The sequence below is a fragment of the Leptinotarsa decemlineata genome, unplaced genomic scaffold, assembly GCF_025532065.1.
Source record: "Leptinotarsa decemlineata unplaced genomic scaffold, Ldec_3_MD MMD2_tig00004067_RagTag_RagTag, whole genome shotgun sequence".
Classification (NCBI taxonomy): Eukaryota; Metazoa; Arthropoda; class Insecta; order Coleoptera; family Chrysomelidae; genus Leptinotarsa; species Leptinotarsa decemlineata.
In genome coordinates this window covers 965,371-991,753 of record NW_027412602.1, presented here as the reverse complement: position 1 = coordinate 991,753, position 26,383 = coordinate 965,371, and the positions used below count along the sequence as shown (strand labels likewise).

At 33.6% G+C, this 26,383-nt stretch overlaps 1 protein-coding gene across 2 annotated transcripts; it reads left to right on the top strand.

Annotated features, from left to right (window-relative positions):
• Nucleotides 1–1,718: 1,718 nt before the first annotated feature.
• On the top strand, nucleotides 1,719–16,881 carry LOC111514720 (glutathione synthetase). Of its 2 annotated transcripts, XM_074178557.1 has the most exons (9): nucleotides 1,719–1,870; nucleotides 1,956–2,337; nucleotides 3,813–3,946; nucleotides 4,627–4,669; nucleotides 10,672–10,910; nucleotides 11,007–11,105; nucleotides 12,693–12,905; nucleotides 13,207–13,434; nucleotides 16,595–16,880. In XM_074178557.1, exons 2-9 carry the CDS (start codon nucleotides 1,975–1,977, stop codon nucleotides 16,719–16,721), a joined length of 1,446 nt encoding a protein of 481 aa, XP_074034658.1. In that variant the 5' UTR covers nucleotides 1,719–1,870; nucleotides 1,956–1,974; the 3' UTR covers nucleotides 16,722–16,880. The 2 variants fall into 2 exon arrangements, with proteins under 2 accessions (XP_074034658.1, XP_074034659.1); XM_074178558.1 differs by lacking the exon at nucleotides 1,719–1,870 and having other exon boundaries at nucleotides 16,595–16,881.
• The last annotated feature ends 9,502 nt before the right edge of the window (nucleotides 16,882–26,383 follow it).

Genomic DNA, 26,383 nt, shown 5'->3' with positions numbered 1-26,383 from the left:
CTGGGGGATCTGTCTCCATTTCCGTGTCGCTGAGACTGTTGTACATGTTCGACAAGCTTACAGGTACCTCTTTTGGCATTTCTTTCCTACGCGCGGTCCTCTTGGGAGCTACAAACTCACCTGAAGGTCTTTTGTGAGGGGGTAAGGAGGGAAATTCTTCTTTTTCATTTTTATTCTGGATTTTTCCCAAGCCTTCTAGTTTCCTGATTTCTTTTTCTGCTTCGGTGATATATAGGACCCTATAGTATTTTCGGATCGTTTCAATTTGGGTTTTCCTCATCTCTTCCAATGGGAAGTCCTTAAGGGCTGGGTCCATGACTGGTTTCACCTTTCTGAAAATTTCCACTTTTTGGTTGACCTTTTCCATTGTGGCCTTTTTGATTCGTTCTATTTTGTCTTTGATGTCATTGGAAGTGCTGTATTCCTCCTTTTCCTTAAGGGGTGTGGAGGGGGTGGGAGGGGTGGAGGAGGTTTTCCTCCTCTTCCTTCGTTTTCTCTTCCTTTGCGCAGATTCTTCCTCGTCGCTTGTGGTTTGACTTTCATTTTGTCTTCTGACTTTCAACTTCAGTTTACCCTCCGTTTTTTCGATTTGTCTTGCCGGTGTTGTGGTTGTTTGTTTTTCAATATTTTTCAGTATGTTAGCTAGGTCGGGGAGATGAATTCCTTCATTCTCTCCGATCCTAGCTTTATTTCGTGGGGTAGCATTTTCGTCTTCTATGATTGTTATCATGTCCCAATCCTCATGTGTTTTCTTTTGTGTTGCTGTGTTCTTGTGCGCAATCACCTCAACTGTTTTAGGTGTGTCCATTTCATTTTTTTTATTATTTTTTGGTTCAGGATGAATAGTGGCCATTGTGATAATTTTTATTTTGTTATGTTGTGCTTCTGAGTAGCCTGTGGCTGCAATGGCCAGACTGCAGGGCTGCGTTTCGTCCCCACTATGTGGCTTCATCACACCCCCAGCAGCCTGGTCGCCGCTATTCTCCAGGCTAACTTCCATTTTCTCTTCTTCCTTTTTTGTATTTTGTGATTTGTCCTGTGTATGCGTTGTGTATCTAAGCGTTGTATATAGTTTGTTTGGGTTTTGTCGTAGAGATTTTTTAGTAATATTGAAACTGCTTCCTGATGACGCCTCTGATATCGGATTGTCACTTTCAGGTTGAGTAGTTTCCATTTTTGGCTGTTCAGCAGTATTCGGCCGAATTTTTGTTTTATTCCTGGTCTCTGTTTCGGAGTTTCAAGATTTTCTACTGTTAGTGACTCCGGGGTCCGACCCCGGAGTGGGTTTCTTGAATTCTTGACTCACTACTAGTATTTCTGTATTTATTTTCTGCTAGAAATATCCCAGAAAGCTTTCACAAATGATTCAGAAAAAATTTTCTTTGAATATCCTTTTGTCAAAAATAAAATTTTCTCTGGTTGGAATTGTGATCTTATTGGCTTAAAGTTTTTATGTTGTAGTTGATTTCGGCGATATTCCAAAAAACTATCCCGTTTTTTGGTTAAAAAACTTCACTCGACAAATTTCTTTATTTTCTCACTACGATTGCTTATCTTCAGAACGGATCTTTACAATTGAACACGTCTGACTTCAACGGTTGCTCGCAGCGAACTTTGTTGAATACCGGCTGCCGGGAGAATAAACATTTCTTGTTCTATCTCCTACACTCCTACCACAGATTAAATTACATTCAACAGTCAAGTGACTTCAAACGTCAGGGAGGGGGAATCAGTTTATGATGTATTTTCATTCATATACTAAACAAAACCACAGTAACTGTGACATATCATAATACATATTCCTCAATCAGACCAGACATTCTTATCTACCGATAAAAATCTGATATTGGTTGGTTATATTATTTCGAATGTAGGTATTTAAATGATACATTACTGGTAATGCCATCTCATCCAACGTTTGATTCGAACAGGTGAACTCATAAACTATATTCAAGTTTCAGCATAAAGATCATCATGTCCAAACCGGTTCCAAAACTTCCTAATCAATTTCTACCAATTACTAAAGATGTACTCAAAGAAACAGTATTAAAAGCTAAAGATTGGGCAATTTTGCATGGATGTTCTATGAGGTCAAAAAATAATTACAGTGAAGATTCAGTTCAAATTTCTCCTTTCAATTTACTTCCATCAAGTTTTCCTCGAAGAGAATTCAACAAAGTTGTAGAACTTCAAACAGTTTTTAACGAGTTGATGCATCGAGTAGCTCACGATAGAGAATTTGTGGAAGCATGTTTCAAGGATACCATTCAAGTGGATGAATTCACTGGAAACTTATTCAAAATATATGAAACAGTTCAACAAGAAGGAGTATCTCAGGTGAGTTAGAAATGTGATTTAGCAAACTTGGCCTACAGTATGGTGCATAGTCATTATTCACTGTCTACAGCTTCTTATAAGTGGTATTCCTATCAATCCCAATGATTTTTCTTGTAATGCAGAAGAACTATTTAATGCAGGGTGTGGTTGATTATCAATCAACTATATGTACACATATATTTTCAAAAACAAGAAATCCACGTAAAGTAATGCAATTGCTGTGTTTGTGGTTAGTAGAAAATTTGTATCTATCTAAAATATAAAAATAGTAAATTAACATAAGCTTTTTTAAGTTACATAAAATGTATAATCATCACACTATATTTTAACTATAGAGTATGTTGAAAATAATTGACCAATGTAATTGATTCAAGAATAATTAAGAATTATAAAGTATGTTTTTAATGCTCACCCAGATATGGGTTATTATTGGACAACAGAAACTATTGATTTCAAAAGTGAGAGCAATAAGCTAACAATTCCAATGGCTTTTTTCTATAGTTGGCATCTTCAGAAGATGAAGTTTGGCTTTTCTTTTTGGTTAATTTTAGAAATATGAAATAAGATGGGCTGCTTACAATATCAGTTTTTATTCTGAAGAATAATCAAGTAGTTTTACACATCAGCTTTCAACATTCATTCATATATTTAGTCATTTGAAAAATATGTTAGATAATGAGTTTTGGAATATAAAATTAGCGGTAAAACGGAACTCAACAAATATCATGATAGCTCAATAGAACAATATTTTTGTAAACTGGAAACCATTAAATATTATTTACTTAGAAGAGTTTGAAAATATAACAGCTCAAATGCCCAAAATTATTCTGGCAATTATCTACAAAACTACTGCTCACTACAGATATAAGATCCAATGAACAGTTTTCCTTCATCCAACTGAACAATGTCTCTTTGAGTATGATATATTATGAAATATGCAGATTCAGTTTGCATATTGAGGAAACAGAACATTCATAGAACCTGAAAATTCTTGTTGAATGTGTAAAAGTGGTATCACTTTATATCAACTGATGTAACTTGCAAAAACTGCAATAAAATAAAATTCCTATTTCTTATAACGATTTTATTTTATGGTATATAGATGAAACTTTTTGTATTTGGGAATATGAGGTCATATATTTCATTTCAGTATATAAAAATAGTATTAAAAAAAGTCTATAATGGAGTAATGGAAAATGAAAATTTACAGAATGAAAAATTATTACAATAATGCAAGAAGAGACATGAATACTGTTAAAAAATTATGCCTTCCAACATACCTCCTCAACAAAAGTGTGTGGAGATTGGTTTCAGTCAAACTTTGTATTATTTTTCATAATCTTCTCAATGAAATAATGGAGAAATTCCTATTAGCTCTCTCCATTCCACCTTTTTAATGTTTCGAAAGTATTTTTAACAGTTACTTATTATCTTAGAATTTTTATGCTGATATTACTCGTTTCATTTACTTTCAGGAAATCACCGTGGGATTATTTCGGTCGGACTACTTACTACATAGTACTTCTAATAATAATCTGAAGCAGGTTGAGTTGAATACAATTGCATCAAGCTTCAGTGGTATTGGAACTTACATGACACAATATCACAGGTATGAAACTCTGAAATTATGTGGACAAAATCAAAAGAAATAAGGTTGAATCGTATGAAAATAAGATTATAATTGACCTCTCAGCTATTCAGTACCAGGATCCATTAATCCTAACTAATAATCTTAACATGGGTATACATCAAATGAATTATATTTTTTGTGGTCCTTTATGTGAATGCATCGTGTATAATTTTTGTATCAGAAATGTCCCATTCTAATATATTTTTAATCTAAATTCCTGTTATACAAAGGAAAATATTTTGACTATTTGGTTTGAGGGGGGATTGGATGTATAAAATGTTAATGAGTAAAAGCAACACAGTATGTCTTGTTGCGAAAAAAAATCAATTGTTTTTTTCATTGAAAATTTGTTTTCTTTCATAAGTCTGTCAAAGGAATTCGCGTTTCTCCAAAATTAGATAATAAAAAGATTTTTTATTTTGTATTTCACTTTACTATAATATCATCATCATCAAACATCATCATATTTTATCATAACATCCTCATAGATATTATTTGAAAAACATAATTTTTTGTGGAGTAGTTAAAGTTCTTTAATGTTCTTTTGGTTTCCATCCTTCCGCAATCTGAAAAATTAATAAATATAGACATTTGATTTCCAAATCCCTAGATGTTTTTTGCTTTCTTGTTTGATTTGAATGTTAATGTTTTTATTCCAGATATATTTTACAAGAATTAGGGCATTTCGATAAAATAAAAAATGTAAGTATTGAATTGAAAAGAGCACATTTTATGATTTTGCTCTTATTGTTTTCAGCAGTTGGTTGTTAAGCCAAAGTTCATTGAAATTCATCCCTGTTAAGCTAGTAGAACCACTTTGGATTTTTAATTTATTTAGAGGCCATAATTTTGGGCTTATTTTTTACTGTATTCCAGAATTTTTGCTTTTCATTCAAAGGGAATATTGTTGCTTCTGCTGACTTCACGTTAAACCAGCAGAACCCAACCACAATGAATGAAACCTTTAGTTACATCAGACTGCACCATAATTTTAGGCTTTTATTCCATCCTGTTTTTTTTAATTAGTGGGTTCCATTGAACTGGTTAAACCAAATCGAAATCCTTCATTTTTTGGGAACTTTGAATTTGCAATAATTTTTGGGCTATTTAATTACCTAATTGGACAATTTTCTGTTCTCATTTGAATTGAATATTTAGGTAATAACCTCAAAAGCACAAGGTAACGGTGAAACTAATTTTCTAGTAATATTCTTTGATTATGGATTTTAGGCTCATTTCAAACCCCATTTTCTACCTCATTTCGCTTTGCTACTTGTTTTTTTTTCAACATCTGGTTTCTGCCTAGCTTTATTTCCAGAAAAAAAATCAATAAAAACTCAAATTTATTTTCAAAGTCAAAATTTTAGGATTTACTTGAAATAAAAGCACAGATTTATGTTTAAATAAACTGGTTAAACAGATCTAATGCATTTAATCTATCTAAAACTCTAATGTTTCATCATTTTTATACACTGAGATGAATAATCATATTATTATTTTAATTTCATGAAATAAGAAAGAAAACCATAATATAAAGCGACTAGTTGTTATTACTAATAAAATATGAAAATTATCATAATAGAATGAAAAATATTCCATCAGTTTGTTTAAAAATATAATCATGTGTAATTATCTCAATTATATGATTATATTATCTTCAAAAGTTTTACATTGTGTTGCTCTATATAAATATTTGGAGAGATTTTTTTTGTTTCAATGATCTGATAAGCTAAGTTAATGGTCCATTTTTCAAATAAAAATGATATATTTTTTTTCTGATAGATTCTACCGTTACTTGATGAAGATCCATAGTAATTTCAAAAACTACACCTCACGATTTGATTCAGCTTCAAGCAGCATTTCCCCTGATGAATATAACATCTTTATCACAAAGATAGCTGAACAAACTGTAAAATACCAAACTTCCTGCAACATTAATGCTCTACCTTACCTTTTTACACTCCTCAAACCTAGTACTTCTATATTCCTTAGTCCAGTTACTGAGGTTGAAGTTGAACAAGCAATAATTAAATTAAAAAACTCTGCTTGCTTGCACGGTACACTCATAACGGTATGCTACTCGTTAGTTCCAAACGCGTCCAGTTCGCGCAGATGACGTGAGTGCGAAGCATATCGGGGTTGTAACTTCGTAGACTTGCCTAAATTCAATTTGAATTTCTCACAAGTTTTCTGTTGTGCTGTGAAATTTAAGAATTATTTCGAAATTATTGTCAAGAGTGGTTTTCAAACATTTTTAATTAGCTTTTGTCAATTTAGTGTCGTATTCGAAGCTTCAATAATTAAACAAAAATACGAGTAGGTAGGTATATAACTAAGAATGCCTGGTTGTGCGGTTTTTGGTTGTAATAATTACAACAGAGTGACAAAAGGGACCAATATTAAGTATTTTCGATTCCCAAAGAGCAAAGAACTGTCTAAACAATGGATTTCAGCATGTAGGAGGAAGGACAACATCGATTTGAAAAATGGTGTGTATTAATTAAAGCAATGATGACACATAATTTATTAGGTATTCAATGGTTTTCAGCAACTATTTGTTCTATTCATTTCCATAAAGATTGTTTCGAAGATTTATCAGTCAAAGAGCAATATGGTACTTTTTCAACAAAAAACGCCCTTATTTTGAAAACTGATGCTGTGCCCACTCTGAACCTCTTATTTAAGAGAAAGCAAACTTAAGAATCAGAAAGAACAATTCGTTTTGCTAAAAGGAGAAAATCTACTTTTTTACCAGAGCAACAATTGGAAAATTATGAAGGTAGTGTTTCCACATCACTACAATTAAATACTGAAGAGATAGAACAACCTGAACAAACAAACGTAGATAGCACTTGCAGTACTTCAGTTCAGTCGAATGCACAACAAAAAACAGAAAAAGGGAGATTAGGTTCTTTTATCAATCGAACTTATTGTCACTGTGAATATTGCCTCTAATCGTTTTTTTTTCTTTATGCATTTTTAAATTTTTTTCAGAATTGCGGAGTTATGTATAGCAGAACTACAAGAAAAGGTTGCACATTTGGAATCGTTAAATAGGGAGCTGTGCGATGAAAATTTACAGCTGAAGAAAGATATGGAGACATGCAGAAAATCATTGGAGAAATGTTTTTCGTCTGGTTAAATAGAAAGACTATTGAATCCCCATAAGAATCTTAGAAAGTGGTCAGCAGAGGATATTGCATCTGCCATATCATTGAGAAGTGTTAGTCCAAAGGCCTATCGCTATTTGAGAGCGAACGCATTGCCCCTACCAGCACTCTCTACTTTAAGGAAATGGACTTCTTCATTCAATCTCAGCCCCGGACTTTTGACCAATGTTATCAATCTCATGCAAAAAATGTCATTTCAATTGATAGACATTGAAAAGTTGTGTGTTCTTTCCTTCGACGAAATCCATTTATCCAATAGGATTGATATAAATAAAAAAGATGAACAAGTGATAGGCCCACATAAGACTTGCCAAACTGTAATGGCACGAGGACTGATTAGTAACTGGAAGTAACCAATGTTTTATGATTTTGATCAGCCAATGAAAAAATAAATTTTAAACCAAATTATATCTGCATTATTCAATGCCGGTTTCACCGTGGTAGCCATAGTAAGTGACATGGGTCCTGCGAATATGAAATATTTCTCGGAAATGAATATTGCTCACGATAAGGATTGTTCATTCCCACATCCTTGTAATGAATCTATGAGGATTTTTTTGTTTGTCAAGTTATTGAGAAATCACTTCATTGATCAAGGATTTTGGTTAAATGGTACATTTATGGATAAATCCTGTTTCGAAAGTCTCCTGGATATATCTACATCAGAGCTGTCTATAGTACATAAAGTCAGCAAGTACCATATCGAATTGAAGGGAACTGAAAGACAAAAAGTTAGGCCAGCAGAGCAACTGTTCTCTAATTCTGTTTCTCAGGCAGTTTCATATTGTGGAAAAAGCAGATTAATGCCATCAGAGTTACCCTGGGAACAAGTATCAGACTTCGTTCAGCTCATTAACAGATGGTTTGACGTTATGAATTCGAAAACGAAAATAAGGGCTAACGAACCATCTAAAAACGCATTTGGTATAAATTTAGAGGATCAGAAAAAAGTACTAGAAAAAACTTCCGATGTGATTAAAACACTACGAGTGGGAAAACATAAATCCTTGATTCAGTTTCAGAAAGGTATACTTTTGAGTAATAGATCAATTGTTGAGCTCTTCCTTTATCTTCAGAAGAGGCACTCTGATGTCCAATATATTTTTACTACGCCACTGAATCAGGATATTCTGGAAAACTTCTTTTCTTACATGAGAGGGATGGGGTCCATCTAATGATCATCCAAATCCTCTGGATTGCATTTATAGAATGCGTTGGTTCATTTTGGGAAAACACTCAGCATCAGTTTTCACTGAGAACAGGAATACCGAAGAAACCGGAGAGCAATGTTTAATCCAACCTCTAGAACAAACTTAAGAAAATCCTGAGTTTGAAGAGTTAAACTGCATTACTGCTGATATGTTTGGGAATATATCAACGGGAGCGGAATGTCTGGAAAACTCCCGGGAATTCCAAGATGAAGAAAATTTGATTCCTTATTCCTTTATAAATCCATGTTATGAAAAATGTCACACTGATGGACCAGATATGTCGCAAGAGGCGTTGGAGTTACTCGGATTGAAAGAAAAAATAAACAATGACTCATTAACTTATATAGCGGATTATGTGGCTCATAAATTCAAGAAAAAATATAATTCGGGAACGGAAGTTCTTCCAGCTTCTTCCAAAGATTTGGATTGGTTGCAATTCATATCAAGGGGAGGTCTTCTAAGACCCAGTAACTCATTCCTTCAAGCAGCACAAATAATGGAAACCGAATTTCAGAAAATGCATGGAAATACATTATCCAGAGAAAAAGGTATCTTCAAAACTTTAACGCAAAGAACCATAGAAAAGATAGAAAACCCAATACCATACGATGCATTACATTGTTTGTGCAGAACAAGGACCTATATAAGATTGCGGAAGATTAACAAACAAATAAGTTTCCATAATTTGAAAAACAGGATGGAAAAAAAATTAATAAGTTCGTAAATCAACGAAAGAAAACTCGATGAATTACCAAAATAGCTTCTATCTCATTTTGTAGCTCGTTGTCATATGTCTTGTTACTTCAAATAATTAGAATATGGAAAATTTGACCCATGAATATTACGGGATAGGTGGCAGAGCTTTAGAGCTAATGAAATCCTACTTATGTGGGAGAAAAGTTGTTTATACATCTGGAAATTCTAGCACATGTAGATCCATTTTGTGGTATATATTAATGATATTTTTAATTTCTTACTCCCAAGCTTATCTTTTTGCTATGCAGATGATGTATCAATGGTAGGAGCAGACTCAAATGTTAACGACTTAATGGACCTATGTTCTAGAACAGATAATGATGCTGAAACTTGGTTTAATTCAAATTATCTCAAACTAAACAGGGATAAGACACTGAAAATTATAATATCATCAAAGAGACAACTAACGAAGAAGCAACATGTAGATTTATTGGGGTTAAATTGGGAAGCACATGTTGCTGGTCTGTGCAAAAAAGTTTCTATACAAACTGTTCCTACTAAGACAGCTGAAAATGAATCTTAGTCAAAGTATGGTATTACAGACATACTTTTCTCTTTTTAACATCCACCCAACATATGGCATACTTTTACAAGGTCTGTCTTCACATGTAATTAAAGCCTTTCGTATGCAAAAAAAAGCAATCCGGATCATAGCCAATATTTCTTACAGAGAACACTGTCGTCCTCTATTTCAAAACCTCAAAATTCTACCACAAAAGTAATACTAAGTACCTTACAAATGCTGACTTTCGTAATTACCCTATTCAAAGAGGTGCATACCTGAGGCCTCAATTTTATAAACTGGATCTATCAGCTCGAAATTCACTCAACTTACATTTATACAATAAAATACCAACAGACATTACCGGTCTGAGATATAACCGTTTCAAGGCTAGAGTTAAGCACTCGCTATTAAGGCACTGTTTCTACTCCATCGACGAATATTTGAATTTTAAGACATTAATATTTTAATATGTTATATGTGTTTTTAATTTTTTTCAATTTCCATAATAATTGTTTTAGATGTAATCAGCGTGTATAACAACAACTATTGTTCAATTATTGTTATTCTTGTTTGTCAGTTTGATTTGTACTATCATACATTTTGTAGTTAATGTGATGAAATAAACATATTCTATTCTATTCTATTTGATATATTTTTCAAATGTAGTTTGTGGAGATCAAATCGTGAGGTGTAGTTTTTGAAAATAAATGATATAGATAATTTGCATTTATGTAGATCAAAATAAAGAATTTCAATTTCTTATTCATAACTATATTTCATATAATGTGATGACTGGATTCAGGATTGTTCTTTAAGAATAGAAGAGTCCAACAATGCATTTATTATTTAGCTTAACACACTTATGTAGAAATGGCTGTTTGGTGTTGGATCATGAATGCTGGGTTTTTGGGTTCTAATTTCATCTAGAATAAATACTAGTTGAGCGAACTGTATATATAGGCCATGGCATTTGATAATTGAAAAATAAATTAAGATTGTTCTTTAATTTTTCACAAATTTTTTTCCGTATTGTTGATAATTTTTCAATTACAATTCATTCAGCTCCCTGATAACGATGCCCTTACTGGAAGTTCGCAAGGTTTATTGGATGCATGGAAATTGTATGGGAATCCTGACTCGATAATAGTATTCCTTACTGAAGAAGTAACTTACAACATATGCGATCAGCGGTTACATGAATTCGAAATAAGCAAGTTGAATCCTGAGGTCAAAGTGTTAAGAAGATCGTTAACTGATATACATGATAGGGGTTCAATTAATTCTAAGGGGGAACTGATTATGTAAGTATACTTGAAACTATTGTCATGATAAATTTTTATCGAATTTATATTAATTATTAGACTTCTAGTAAAATAACAGTAACTTTTCTGTTCCAGAGACAATGACATTGTGGGTCTAGTTTATTTAAGAGTTGGCTATGAACCTGATAATTATCCGTCTAAAAAAGAATGGGATGCAAGGTTACTGATAGAAAGGTGAAATATAAAATTTAATTTTTTTTCTGTTTGTTTCATAAGCATATTTATTATTTTAAAAAACCAGCGATCCACCCTGACTTCACACAGGTGCATTTTTCAACTGTAATTTCATTGTGAAAGTTAGCTCACAGCCACAGATAACTGTCATATCTTCTAAACAAAAGTTCCAATTTTAATAATTTAAAGAAGGACTTTACATGTATATATTTAACTTCGATTATGAAATTATTCAGTTGCAATCCATGAAAATATGGATTTAGAAAATAAAGGAAAAAACCGAAACTGGGCACGAATAAACTTCAAAACAAAGAACTCAGACGAAAAGTTCAAAGTAACAGAAAGTTGAAAAAAAAATAATAATCATTATAGAAACGGTGGATACATTTGGCAGGTCTGAAGAAAAGGCAGTGAAGAAAAACTTAGGAAGTATAAGAAAAAAAAATAGTAAAAAGATCAATAAAGAAAAGATGGGATTGAACTTAATAAAAGGTATAGAACAAACAATATAGAGTTCAGGAAGCTAAATATTTACTCCTGTTAGCTTTGGGCTGTTAAGCCCAAAGATCAAGTGGACAAGATGGCATTAAAAATGTCAAAGATGAAGTGGACAAGATGCTAAAGAAAGTGGACAAGATGGAGAAATCTGGAGTTTTTGAGCTCAAGTGTCCAGAGTGTAATAGTGTTTATGTGGGACAATGTGGCCGAAATTTCTCAAAACGGTATGCTGAACATAAAAGTTCCTTCAGTTTAGGTAAAAATGATTTGACATTTTCAAACCATTCCTTGGAGTGCAACCACAAGTTCCCGAACCTAAACGATACGAAAATTTTGCACTATACAAGCAAGGGTTGGAAATTCAATAATTTGGAATCCTTGGAAATTCATAAGCATAAACATTGCGGATGTAACCTGCTAAATGACCAATTCGACGTGGTCTACTCGCCGGTTTTCAGATTAGCGTACACACATTGTGGTCGCATTCCAAGGAATGGTTTGAAAACGTTTAATCATTTTTACCTAGTCTGAAGGCATACCGTTTTGAGAAATTTCGGCCACATTGTCCTGCAATGATTTTCTCCGTCTTTTCCACTTTATCTTTGGCACTAAAAAAGAAATAATATAAGCTGGCATGTGGCCTGAATGCCACCTATGGCCTGAATGCCTGAACCGCCTATTCTTTCACCAAAATAAGTTGAAGTTACAAATTTCATGATTTCTAAACGACAGTTGGTGTCGTTCAGTCGACGTTCATTTCTGTAGGCCCAGGTTTGAATTCTTTGGATACTTCATGATCCATAAATGATTTCACAAGTAACTTATGGTTTCACAAGTACTTGGGAAAGGGGGTTCATCAAGGCAGAGCCCTGCATTACCGTTAAGGTAACACTTTATTTTGCAGGGTAATTCTAACAACCCCCCCGCTACTGGGCAAAAGAATATGCTGATGATGAAGATTCCAATAAAGAAAGACAAACATAATATTTGTTTCCTTATAAAAAATCAAAATCTTTAACCTAACTTAAATCATACATTGAATCCGTATCAATTTCCACTATATTCAAATGTACAAACATTTTTCCCAAGGTCAAAGGCTATTAAATGTCCCAACATACAGTACCATTTGGTAGGACAAAAAAAAGTACAACAGGCTCTAGCAAAGTCAGGAGTACTTGAACGCTTTCTGACAGATCCCAAAAAAATCGAAGCTCTTAGAGAAGTTTTTGTTGGATTATATGGACTCGAATTTGATGAATTTGGTGACCAGGCTGTCCAAATGGCTCTTGATGACCCAGAAAGGTGAATACATTTTTTATTATGCATTATGCAAGATTGAAAATCTGACTGCAATTAAAATAAAAAATAATATATTCAACAAATTTTTTAAATTCTGGTAATACAAGATTTGCCTGAAATTTTTAACTATTATTTTCTGCAAGTAATAATTTCTTTGTTGTCATTCATAAATACATTGAATTAGTATTGTTCGATTATATGTATAATATTAGCACAGTTTTGATAAACGTGAACTGCTATTATAATCATTATTTTTCATAATAAGCTGTACCTTAACTGAAATGTTACCCGTAATTCATTGAAGGTATGTCCTGAAACCACAAAGGGAAGGTGGTGGTAACAATTTATATGGAAAAGATGTGAGAGACTTTATGCTCAAAGTAAAGGATACCAAAGAAAGAACTTCATGGATTTTGATGGAGAGAATTTTACCACCTTCTGAAACAGGGTATATGATAGTACCTGGGGGACCCAATCCACCACCTTTGTCTGAAACAGTTTCTGAGCTTGGGATCTTCGGTGTTCTTATTGGGTAAGTAGAAGCAGTATTTTTTAAGTTGTAAAAGTTTTATAATAAAATAATTATTTCCATAAGTGACTATGAGAAAGACAAATTTAGGATGATTATGTTTGGAATTTATTTTTTGGAAAATTAATCTAGTGACTTATATCAAGAGGAATTTCATTCAGAAAAACAGTATTGAACCCTCCTAAGTGAAACATTTGTGAACTGTTTTGTGAAAACCTCACAATGAAATATTAAATACATTCAGAAAAAAGCTTTTGGAGAAAGTTATATTTTATGAGTATGTCACTTGCTGTTTTCCAACATGATTTAGTTTTATTGTTATTATTGCTTATAAATTATAATAAGATGTTCTATCTGAAGGACAACACAAATGTCAAGGTACTTTTATGCCCTGAAAATAATTACACAAAATATATCCACGGAGGCTGCGTTGTTAGCATAATAATAATAATAATAATAATATTTATTCATCCTCAAAGACGTTGACAAACGTATAGGATAGGTCAGTATTAAGCACATAAAAATCACATCAAACGATAAAATTGTAGATCAGTAGATAAAAATGTATACAACAAAGTCAGAATTACAAAAATTAAAACAATTGTAGTTATAAAAATTGAATATGTCATGCCAAAGCCGCATGAACCCATTCAGTCGAGATGGTCCGAGAGAAATTTGCCAATACTATAGTAGGCCTTAGAAAGAAGCAATGTTTTAACTGCTTTTTTAAATGCTACAGTGTTCATCTGTTTGAAATGGTCTGGTAACCGATTGAATAATTTCATTCCCATATATTTGGGAGAATGTTCCAATTTTATAGTTTTATGTTTAGGAATGCTCAACTCCTCTGCATATCGAGTTGGGTAGTTATGATAGAATGAGTTCTTAGTACAGTCTGTTATACATTCGCGAACATATAAAAGTATTTTAAAGATATAGATGCAGGAAAAGGTTAAAATTTGATGACTAATGAAAAATGTCTTGCATGATTCCCTCCAGAACTCCAGAACATATATCGTGATAGTCTGATTTCATATCTTTAATCTTGACGAACATCCTACGATCTGTAAGAAAGTCAATGATCCATTCTAGGAAGTCCCCTCTAAATCCTAGATTATATAATTTGCTCTCGATGAATTTAAAATGTAAACAATCGAACGCACGTGACAGATCGAAGAATACTCCTGCAACATTCTTACCCCTATCTAAAGAAGCGTATATGATTTCTTAGAATCTCCAAGTAGCTGATTGAGTGGACTTGCCTTTGCAAAAACCATGTTGAGAATGGGACAGGATATTAAACCTTGATAAAAATCTCAATATTCTCTCATTCACAACCTTTTCAAAAATTTTTGAAAAAATGCTTAACAGGGCCACGGGGCGATAGTTTGTAATATCGGATGTGTCGTTCTTCTTATGAACTGGTATGATCATGGATGTTTTTAGAATTGAAGGGAATTTGCCACTTGTGACTGATAGATTCAACAAATAAGCTAAATGTTTTGAAATGTGTAACTAAATTTCTTTTAAAATTCTCACTGATATATTATCAATTCCTGTACTTTTTTTATTTTTTAGATTGTTATTTACTGCGTCAATTTCACATTCGTTAACGGGCATAAAGAAAAAAGTATTCGATTCAATTCCAGAAACCGTGCATACGGATGATCTATTGTCGCCAAAATGGTCTGCTAAACTATTTTCTACTACTGAAGAGAAATAGTCCCCAAATATGTTCGCAACATGACCTCTGTCTGTGATTACTATATTATTATAAGAGTAATATCTCTTTGAATTTTTTTTCTGTTCGTTTCTTTGTTAACTAGGTTCCAAACTGTTCTATTTTTATTGTTTGAATTCTTAATTACATTTTCGTAAAAATTCAACTTTGAAGCTTTTATTAATGATTCATAGTCTTTCTTCACTTTTTTGTATGCAGCACGAGAATCTTCGTTGCCTATATTTTTACATAACCAATGCATACTTTTTAAATCAAGACTGGCCTGTTTCACTTCAGGAGTTATCCAATTATGTTTGTTACTAGTGGACGATTTGTGTTTTTTGGTCGGACAACATTTATCGATAGCATCACTTATAATATTCATGAGGGCCAGAAAGCTCTCATATAATGGTTATATTCAGTCACATAAGATATGGCATTATGTTCGGCGAAATGTCTGCACAAACACAAAAAATATTCATATTGCAAAAACGGTGTCTCAGAAAAATATTCAACCTTTCTCAGAAAGAAAGCTGTAAAAAAATATTCGTAGAGAAAAAAATATTAACACTAACAGGTCTCTATATTTATGAATCTGTGGTATTTGTCAAAGAAAATATATCTCTGTTTGCGACTCTGATAGGAACCATACCTACAACACACGAAACAAAAATAACCTTTTGAATATAAAGACACATTTGACCTATCTTCAAAAAAAATATACCTTTTAAAAAAAATCTGTTTTTCCGTTAACCAGCTGTCGCACCCCTACGAACGACAATCCTCAGAAGTCGAAACTTGTGCGAGCTAAGGATTAACAAGGTCTTACCTTTTAACGTGTGATTCCTAACACGGATTGGACGATAGCAAGTGAAAATCGATCGTTCAGACTAGGGCTTGAACCATCGATCAACACGGGAATCAATTCAAGTGAGTGAGCAAAGCACCCACGTCGAACCGCCTGGCTTGCGACCGCCTTTTTCAATCATTAATATTTATGGCAAGATACCTGAATCTCTCAGAACTTTGTCTTCTATGATCATGAAGAATAAATTGAAAACTTTGCTTCTCTCCAAAGCTTATTATTCGCTGGAAGAATTCTTCAATGATAATTTGAACGGATGTTGTTCGCGTTGAATATTTCATGTCGTATCATTCTGCATTGTGATGTAGTTTAATCTCTTTTAAACCCTTCATATAGATGTATATGTTCATGTTCTGTATCTAATATAATAATATTACATTAAGTATATTGACTGTGATAACCTTGTTATTCATACATCTGTGGCCATTTATATTAATATTAATGATATTGCCTCATGATTTTCTACTACTTCTATAATGTTTTCAGTAATTGACATGTTCTGCACATAAAAAGGTTTTTTATTAGAAAGAACTAATAACGGATATCTATCTATCATTGTTAATTTGTATTTTTTTCAGGGACCCACAAAAGATAATTGTCAATAAACAAGTAGGTCACATGCTGAGAACTAAAGCGGCAGACTCTGATGAAGGAGGGGTAATAGCAGGTTTTGGAGCATTGGACAGTCCCTATCTGATTGACTAATATAATCTACATTGCCATTCCGAGTAATAAGCTTTGAAGCACTATAAGTTGATTCAACAAAGTTATCGGCAATTTTTATATTTTTTGAGAACAGATATTTTCATCTAAAGAATATGATTGTTTTTATGAAAAATACTTCTTGAATAAAATATTTTTGAAAAAAAGTTGGGTAGTTAGTTAGTTAGATTATTAGGCTTGGTAATTTAATTTTACAATGAATTAGATTTGTTTCAAACCAATTCTTAGCAATCATTTCAGTGAATTTGGAACCAATACAAATTCTTTCAACCAACGAATTATTTTCGATAGTCATACAGGGATTGATCTGAACGTGAAAATGTTGATGTTGCTATTTTTTTTTTTTGAATATTCATTGGTTGAAAGGAACTGGCCGATACTTGATAAAAATTCATTTCATAACATACTAATATAGTCTATACTAGTTTTTTGGGTTAATAATCTTCCAGAATCTGAAAAAATGAAAGATAAATCAATAGAGAATCTGCTGGAGTAAAGGGCAAACTGGAAAGTTCACCCCGATAAGTTACTGCGTAATATAAACTACTGAAAAGTCAGTAACTTATCGTATTCATAAATTTTGCCTAATTGAAAAAATTAAATATTGATACTTTCTTAAGTGGTTAACATTTTGGGAAACAATCGTTTTCTGTTTTCAAAACCTGTATTTACTATGAAAATCTCGCCTCAAACTGTGATATTTCTAATTTCTTTAAACACAAGTCAAAAGAATAATTCTTTTGACTTGTGTTAGAACCACTTAAGAAAGCTAAGTATCAATATTCAATTTTTTCAATTGATTTTTTACCAATTTGTAGGCAAAATTTATGAATATGACAAGTTAGTGACTAATTGGACTTTTTTGGATTTTTTTCGACTTCCTTTTTTACAAATGAATCAAGTATTATTTTGTCTTATTGTCATGTCATGTTTCACTGAAGTGCAGACGTGCATCGCCGGAGTCCCGACAGAAACTAAAGTTTTAGTGGTAATTTACTGATGAAAAATTTCGAATTTCACATCAAAACAACAGTGAAAGTGCCGCGATTACACTTTTGAAGATTAAAATCAGTTTTTGGGCCTGAGTTAGTAGATAATTTGATAATATAATAATATCTTAAATCGATTCAGTTGGGACTAAATCATAAATTGCATGAAATTAGCCACATCTGGCAAAACAAGTAGATAAATAAAACCCTTCCAGTGACGTGCTTTTTCAATGGTCTTCACCGTGAGGAAAATGGGTAAACTACTGTGTAATAAGTGTGAAAAGGATTTAGAAGGGGAAGACATTGTCGTATGTGACTGCTGCAATAATGTATTACATTCAACATGTACTAAACTTACAAGTACCGAACTTAAAGCTATTTTCCTTAAATCAGGTCGATGCATTACGTATTTCTGTGATCAGTGTAGGAATAATATCAAGCAAATGCCTAAACTCATAACAACAGCTAAGTGATATTATGGAGATAAATAGAATACTTCAAAAAGAAAATGAAAAATTGTGAAAAAAAAGTTGATGACATGAGTTTATCCAACTTCCATTCCGACATGGAATCTAATTTGCTTGGAAGTGAAGATCTAATATCAGAAATTATAGACAGACAATCACGAGCGGCCAATATTATCTTGAATAATGTGAATGAACCTCAGGGAAACCTCCACACTGAAAGATCAGCACAAGAAAGAGAAACCATAAATAATATACTGCAGGACTTCAACGTCAATAAGGAAGAAATAAAACATTTCAGATTGGGAAAACCAATAATTAACAGAAATCGACCCATCAAGGTTGTTTTTTAATCACAAGATGATGCCAGATATAATTTGAAGAATAAACAATTAATAAAAATACCCAGTGTGAAAATATCTAATGACCAAACTCCAAAACAAAGATACTATTTCCGTAAAGTGAAATCTAAATTGGATATAATGATTGCAGCTGGGGTTAACAATAGTACCATCAAATATAGTAACTGAATAAGTGTAAAACATTTAAGGAGGTGATTCCTCATCGAAAACAAGATAGGATAAATAGGTATAGGTAAAATAAGTTTTTGCTGCGAACTGGTTCATTTTGGGCAAAAAACCCAAGAGAAATTTCTTGTTTAGAATGAAACAGGCTGTCGGAAATAAATGGTAAACAAATAATAAGACAAAAAGTTACATTGGAAATAAATTTCAAGGGTTGCGTTTTCCACCCCTTACAACCATGGGGTAAACCAAATAAATTACTGGCTAAGTGTCTTTTTGGTAGTACAAAACGTCAGGTTAATTTCAATATTGTAACTTTTTCAGTGCTTGTGAAAAAACTTGTTATACAAATGTTATGTACCCCCTTTAAAGAGCTGTATCTTAACAAGGGATGCTCCAATAAAGTTTCTTTATATGAAAGATCCTATATTTTTTTCGATGAGGAATCACCTCCTTAAATGTTTTACACTTATTTAGTTACTATCTGTATAAATGGAAAGCCCACAGTTGTGAGAAACACAAATTTTAGTCATGTAAGAAAAAACCAGTAAATAACCCTGATATACAGTTGAACAGTGATATCATATACCTCAATACACAAAGCCTACTGAAACATAAAGATGAAATTCAAGAAAGTATTGTTTGTTATGATCCAAAACTAATTCTATTAAGTGAAACCAGAACAACTGACGATATTGAAGATGTGGAACTTATAATGAACAATTATACTTGCATCCGTTGTGATTCAAAAAATAGACATACGGGTGGCGTTGTCATGTATATAAATAAAAAATTCGAATTTTCTATTTTTAAGAAGTTCATACTGGAATCGTACTAATGGTGTAAAATTGTTAAAATTAACATCAAATCTTCAATATGGTTGATCGTATGTTAAAATCATTCACCTTCTAGTTCTCATGCAACTTTTTTAGAAGATTTCGAGGATGTTAGCGAGAAGCGTGTGTCATCTAACAATCGTTTTATTATGGTAGGTGATTTTAATTCAACTTATTAGAAGAAAGTTTCTATACCAAAAAAATCAAGAATATTTTCACAACCTATGTTATAATTATGAATCAAACATTAACTGAGCCTACTTGAAAGACACTAGATACACACTCATTAATAGATTTGGTTTTGACTAATAACTATAATATAGTTTCAAATGTTCATTTAACCCCAAAAATTACTGACCACTCAATTATTTCTGTCAATTTCCTGCTAATTTCTTGTAATTGGTCTTCAAACTCTATGGATATTAATTTACTTTATGAAGAATTTCTACCATACAAATAAGTAAGTTCAAAAACAATATTCCTTGGTTTGACAATGAAGTTTTTATCAAAATTAAGAAACGACATGAAGCCTATAAAATATTTGTGACTACGGTGGGAGATGAAAATTTAAAAATAACCAGATAGGAAAAATTCAAAAAATTGAGAAACGATGTGGTTAACTCATTGAAAATATAGAAAGTTCAGTATTATCATAACAAACTAGATACAAGAATAATTCTCATTTGATGTGGAAAACCTTAAAAACCCTTGTTAATAGTAATGATCGTACATTTCCGAACCTAATCCAATTTGAAGATGAAGGGGTAGTGAGTACTAAAAAAGGTGAACCTGACATATGGGCGAAACTTTCAACCTATACTTTGTAAACAGCATCCAACATATAGTCCATGGTTTCGAGAATTCCGAACTGTGGTTCAATTTGGATAATAATTTATATTTGCCCTTCAGCACCGTTAGATTGATTACCTTGAGAAATTTGAATGATATAATTGGGTCATTAGATAATACATGTATCCATGAAATCTTGAATTGTAAAATGTTAAAGCAAGTATTTGAAACAGTCATGCAATCCTCAGTGATATAGCTATAGGAATTCTAATCAATTCCTTATGGAAAAACACGTGCACATTTGAGCAGGTTCATTCTGGCGTTTTTTGGACCTCAGGCCCACTTCACACGGAACGGGCAAAAGTCAGCGCCTCGTCTCTGCCAGACGTCCATTATGTGTAAACTGGGCCTTAGCCTTCAAAACCAACTTCAGACCACCTCCACTTCTACTGTGATTCGGTCAACCAATCAGCTATCACGCATACAGCGGGAAATTCAAACAAAGAGACTTCTGGCCCAAAACACCATGTATTTTTTTATGGAGCTAAACTTTTTGCAATTTTTGGTTCAAACAGGAGTGGGGGAAACGTGTGATGGTATCGACGCAGGATGGAATGAGTATCGTAGCGATTCAAGCGTGGAACTCCGCTCCTCGGCCCACTTAGTACTATGCCTCACCTATCAGGCCTCAGTACTCCGCTCCTTTGAGATTCAGGCCCTCTTGTCACGTGATTCTAATTTAAAAAAGTTTGTAGTTACGAGAATCAAACCCACGACGTCCGCGTGGTAGACATTGTCCTTAGCATCTAAACCATCGTAAGATATTGAAAGTAACTGCGAATGTTGGGTAAGTTTTGTCGGGACCGAAATTGACTCATTTTATATACGTGACCGCATTTTTTTGATTTCCGTAAAATGTTAGGGAAGTTGTAATCGTCATTATCATGTTGAAGATAGGAAAATATACTTAGATTTGGAAAAGAATTAATATTTCATATAAAGATGTGTTGTGTGTAAGAGCGAGAGACGCGTGTGACGTAATCGAGGCAAAGAGAGATGGAGAAGGTATCGAGGTTTTACGTTCCTAGCGCAGCAAGTGTTGTCGGTTGTAAAAGAAATCGTTGTTTATGGGGCAATGTAGCGTTGTCGGTTTTAAATTTAAGCGTGAACGACTCTATGAAAATTGGAAGCGCGAAAGTGATATATTAATAATAATGAATCAGATTTAAAAAAAATATAACAACTCAACCTGTGATCCCTCAATGTGTACGGGGGTCTCAAAATACATCATTAAAAAAAAGGCGTCGAAGTGTACAGGGTGCCTCAAAATACATCATTTAAGAAAAAATATTACAGTCCCACGAGGCTGTAAGTTTTCAACGTGCGATCCCTCAAGTGTACAAGGTATCTCTAAATACATCATTGAAAACAAACATGGCATCGAAGTGTACAGAGTGCGTCAAAATACATCATTCAAGAAAACAACATGTCGGTTTAAAATATGATATCAATGTGTATACAGGGCGTTTCAAAATACATCATTTAAGAAAAAAACATGCCGGTTCAACAGAAGTCTAGTGTTCCAACATGTCGGAAGGACACTAAGCCTCGTATCTTTGTTAACCAAGTTAGCATCATCAGGAGAAGAAGGAGATGGCACCAAAGGTGTCGAGGAGTTCTTGTAGAGTTAACATTCGAAAATGGGAAAAGCGAAGTATTCAACCGTTTTGCGTGCGACCGTTTCGCGTGCGTTTTCGATCGTTTTGCGTGCGTTTTCGACCGTTTTGCGTGCGTTTTCGACCGTTTTGCGTGCGTTTTCGACCGTTTTGCGTGCGTTTATTCGTTATCGTTTCATCGTTATTGTCGTAACCGTTTTTCGTGTTTCAACATGACAGTCATTTATCACTTAACGCGTTTCGCAAACCAAGTAAGCATCATCAGGAGATGACTAAAGTCTATGCTTTGTCGTATGAAGGTTCGTTTTGCGAATTTTCAGACTCTTGAACGGAACCTTGTGGAACACTCAGCCTAAATTCTGTTACAGAGTGGTGTCGGTCAGCCAATCAGAATGAAGGAATCAAATATCGCTCAATTGATTGTGTTAGTTGAAATTGAACTGAAGAATGTGGGTTGAATAATAATAATAATAGTGATAAAACATTCAAACTTTGAAAGTGACGTAGCCAGCGCGAGAAGTGGTAGAAAATGTGTGATGATTTGTGGAAATGAATGAGTTATTAGAAAAAAACTTGTGGCAACTGTCAGAAAGACACTGAGTTATATATTCACTAATAATGATCGGATCATCACGTACAGCATGTCAAATAAGAGGATGAGAAACGCAGAATTCATCGATAAAGAAAAAACAAAGGTGGCGTAACATGTCAGAAGGGTACTAAGCCGCATCTTCGTTAATGATAGTTGAATCTCAACGTGCAGCACATCAAATGAAAGGGAAACGAATACAGAGTGTACCGACAGAGAAAAAACGAAGATGGCGTAACAAATATAATATCCAGCGCCTAATGTGAAATAGCATAAGAAGAATTGCAAATTCAAAGAAAGTATTTGAACAAACTTGAAATCAAGAGATGTTGGGTTATGAACAATTATGAGTGTATTCCAATTGCAGAATCTTGATTCAAAACGCAGAATTTATTGAGAAAGAAAATGAAAAAATCATTGTATACTGAAACATATGATATATTTGGAGTCCTTAGGGCGGGAAGGTTTCGAATTCATCAAAAATCGACCATTTCCAGGCCTTATAACCTATTTTCATTATACTAGCCGCAACAGACCGATGTGGGTACTCATTTCAAATGATTTCATTTGTAGATTATGAAAAGTATAATATACAGCGTCTAATGTGAAATACCATAGGAAGAATTGCACATTCAAAGAAAATCATTTAATATGTTGGGTTATGAACAAGTACGAGTGTAATCCAATTGCAGAAGTTTAATTCAAAACGCACAATTTGTTGACAAAAAAATGAAAAAATCATCGTATACTGAAACATATGGTATTTTTGGATTCCTTAGGGTGAGAAGGTTTCGAATCCATCAAAAACAGGTCACTTCCGGTTTTCACTTCCGGTCATCCGATTCCGATGATTTCGACATCAATGGATTCGTTTAGATGTCAAAAAACATAGTTAATCATTTTACGAAGCCAAAAGGATCTCATAATCTATTTTCGCTATACTAGTCGCAACAGGTCGATGTGGGTACTCATTTCGAATGATTTCATTTGTAGACTATAAAAAATATAATATCGAGCGCCTAATGCGAGCTTAGGGAGAATTGCAAAGAAAATCATTGAAAAAACTTCGGATCGTCACGTACAGCATGTTAAAGGAATGAATAAGAACTGCAAAATTCATCGACAAAAAAAACAAATAAGGTGCAACATGTCAGAAAGGCACTAAGCCACATCTTCGTTGATGATAACTGAGTATTAACGTGCAGCACATCAAATGAAAGGAAAAGAAATGCAGAATTCATCGACAGAGAAAAAACAAAGATGGCGCAACATGTCAGAAGGGCAATAAGCCACATCTTCGTTAATAATAGTCGGATCGTCACGTACAGCACGTCAAATGAAAGTAGAAGAAATGCAAAATTCATCGACAGAGAAAAAAACAAAGATGGCGCAGTATCTCAGAAGGACACTAAGCCACATCTTCGTTAATGATAGTTGGATCTCAACGTGCAGCACATCAGATGAAAGGGAAACGAATGCAGAATTCATCGACAGAAAAAAAAACGAAGACGATGCCAAGAGGGCACTAAATTGTATCTTCACTAATAATAGTCGCATCATCACATGTAGCAATTGAAATAGAAGGGAAAAAAAAGCAGAATTCATGTGTTTGTTGCGCTATCCATACCCAAGGTGACATGGATCAATGTCAACACTGAATAGGCATCTAACAATCCGCCTCAAAACGACTAAACAAAGACTCTTTGATTTTCTTTTTGAATTAATCAAAAAACCTTTTCTGTGAAGCACAGAGAGTTTTCACTCAGGATATTGGTGAAAATAGGAAATCAGTCTTCTTTGGTTGAATCATAATTTATAACGGCGCCACCACGTGAAGGAGCAATATTCCACCTTTCGAATAGATAAAAATTGCTCGTAGACTAATTAGCATCATGTTATTTATGAGTGAGGGTTAGTTGAACCGGAAAAAAAGATCGGTTTGTAAGTTTCTAACATAGGAAGGAATTATTCATAAATTCAAACAATATACTACAAAATATTTATTGATAGCTAATCATTCCATTTATACAGGGTGTAACTAAATAACTGTAAAACATTTAAGATGGTGATTCCTCATCGAAAAAAAGATAGGATCTTTCATATAAAGAAACTTCATTGGAGCATCCCTTGTTAAGATACAGCCCCTTATAAAGGGGGTACATAAAATTTGTATAACAATATTTTTCATAAGCACTAAAAAAGTTACAATATTGAAATAAACCTGACGTTTGGTACTATCAAAAAGATACTTAGCCAGAAATTTATTTTGTTCACCCCATGGTTGTAAGGGGTGGAAAACGCAACCCCTAAAATTTATTTCCAATGTAACTTTTTGTCTTATCATTTGTTCACCATTTAAAAATTTATTTCCGATAGCCTGTTTCATTCTAAACAAAAAATGTATCTTGGAGTTTTTGCCCAAAATGAACCAGTTCGCAGCAAAAAATTATTTTACGAACAACTACAGAGATACATCGTCATAAATGCGAAAATACGAAACTAATCTATCTAGTAGGTCGCTTTTAGCGATAGTGACAATAAAATTGGTATGACGCTGTCAGTTTGTGAATTTTAGAAATTGAATTGACAGTAATTGTGTGTTGTTGTTCTGTTCTTAATTTGTTACTTTAATAATTCACTTGTTATTAAAATGGCATACACAAATGAGGAAATGGCTGATATGCATTACGTCTATGGTCTGTCGGAGGAGAATGGGTTAGAAGCTTCTATATGCTGAAATGTATCCTCAACGGCAGCATCCTTCACATAGAATATTTGCTCGACTTCATCAACGATTACGAGAATATGTTTCATTCGACAAAAAAACGCAGGATTGTGGTCGCCATCGAGAAGTACGAACACCACAGCTTGAGGAAGCAGTACTTAATTTGATTAAAGAACAACCTACTACCAGTTCTAGAAAGATTGCTTTCCAGCTAAATGTTGATCATATGACGGTATTTCGAATTTTTAACTCTTATACCCTCACCATCTGCAACGAGTACAGGCACTGTTACCGCGAGACTTTCCGAACCGTCTTGAATTTTGCAATTGGATGCTGGAAATGATTAGAAGAAATTGTGACTTTCTGAAGACGATATAATTCACATACGAATGTAGTTTTTCTCGGGGCAATATTATTAATTTTCATAATCACCACATATGGGCTGATGAAAGCCCTCACGCTATTGTCCAAACTAACCATCAAGAACAGTTTTCTCTTAACGTGTGGCTCGGAGTTATTGGCGGTCGAATAAATGGCGAGGCATACGTTCAATTTTTAAGAGAAATGCATCCAGTACTGCTGGAGGAAGTTCCTTTGGGCGTCAGAAGGGATATGTTTTTTATGCATGATAGGGCTCCCGCCCATTTTAGTCAAGTAGCACGTCAGCATTCAACTGAAACATATGCAAATCAGTGGATAGGTCGAGGAGGACCACAGAATTGGCCCACTCGATCCCCGGATCTCAATCCTCTCGATTTCTCTATTTGAGGCCATTTACAGCATTTGGTTTATCGTACTCCTGTTCGCGATGTAGAGGACTTAAGAAACCGCATCATCAATGCGTGCAGGGTAATCAGAGAGACTCCAGGAATATTTGAGCGAATACATGGCTCAATGCGCCGACGTCTAGACGCATGCGAAATGTCTGAAGGTAGACGTATTGAACATTTACTATGATTTCTACATGTTGTGTGTTTTGTCATTGATACATTTTATTGTTATTGTTTATTAGCCTTTAATCGTTTAATGCAGGTACTAACTACAAAATAACA

Bases quoted from the DNA above. Each gene is read 5' to 3' on its own strand.
- LOC111514720 (XM_074178558.1), top strand. From the start codon at position 1,975: ATGTCCAAACCGGTTCCAAAACTTCCTAATCAATTTCTACCAATTACT. The intron at 2,338-3,812 runs GTGAGTTAGAAA...ATTTACTTTCAG, and splicing joins AACAAGAAGGAGTATCTCAG to GAAATCACCGTGGGATTATT. The intron at 4,670-10,671 runs GTAAGTATTGAA...CAATTCATTCAG, and splicing joins ATTTCGATAAAATAAAAAAT to CTCCCTGATAACGATGCCCT.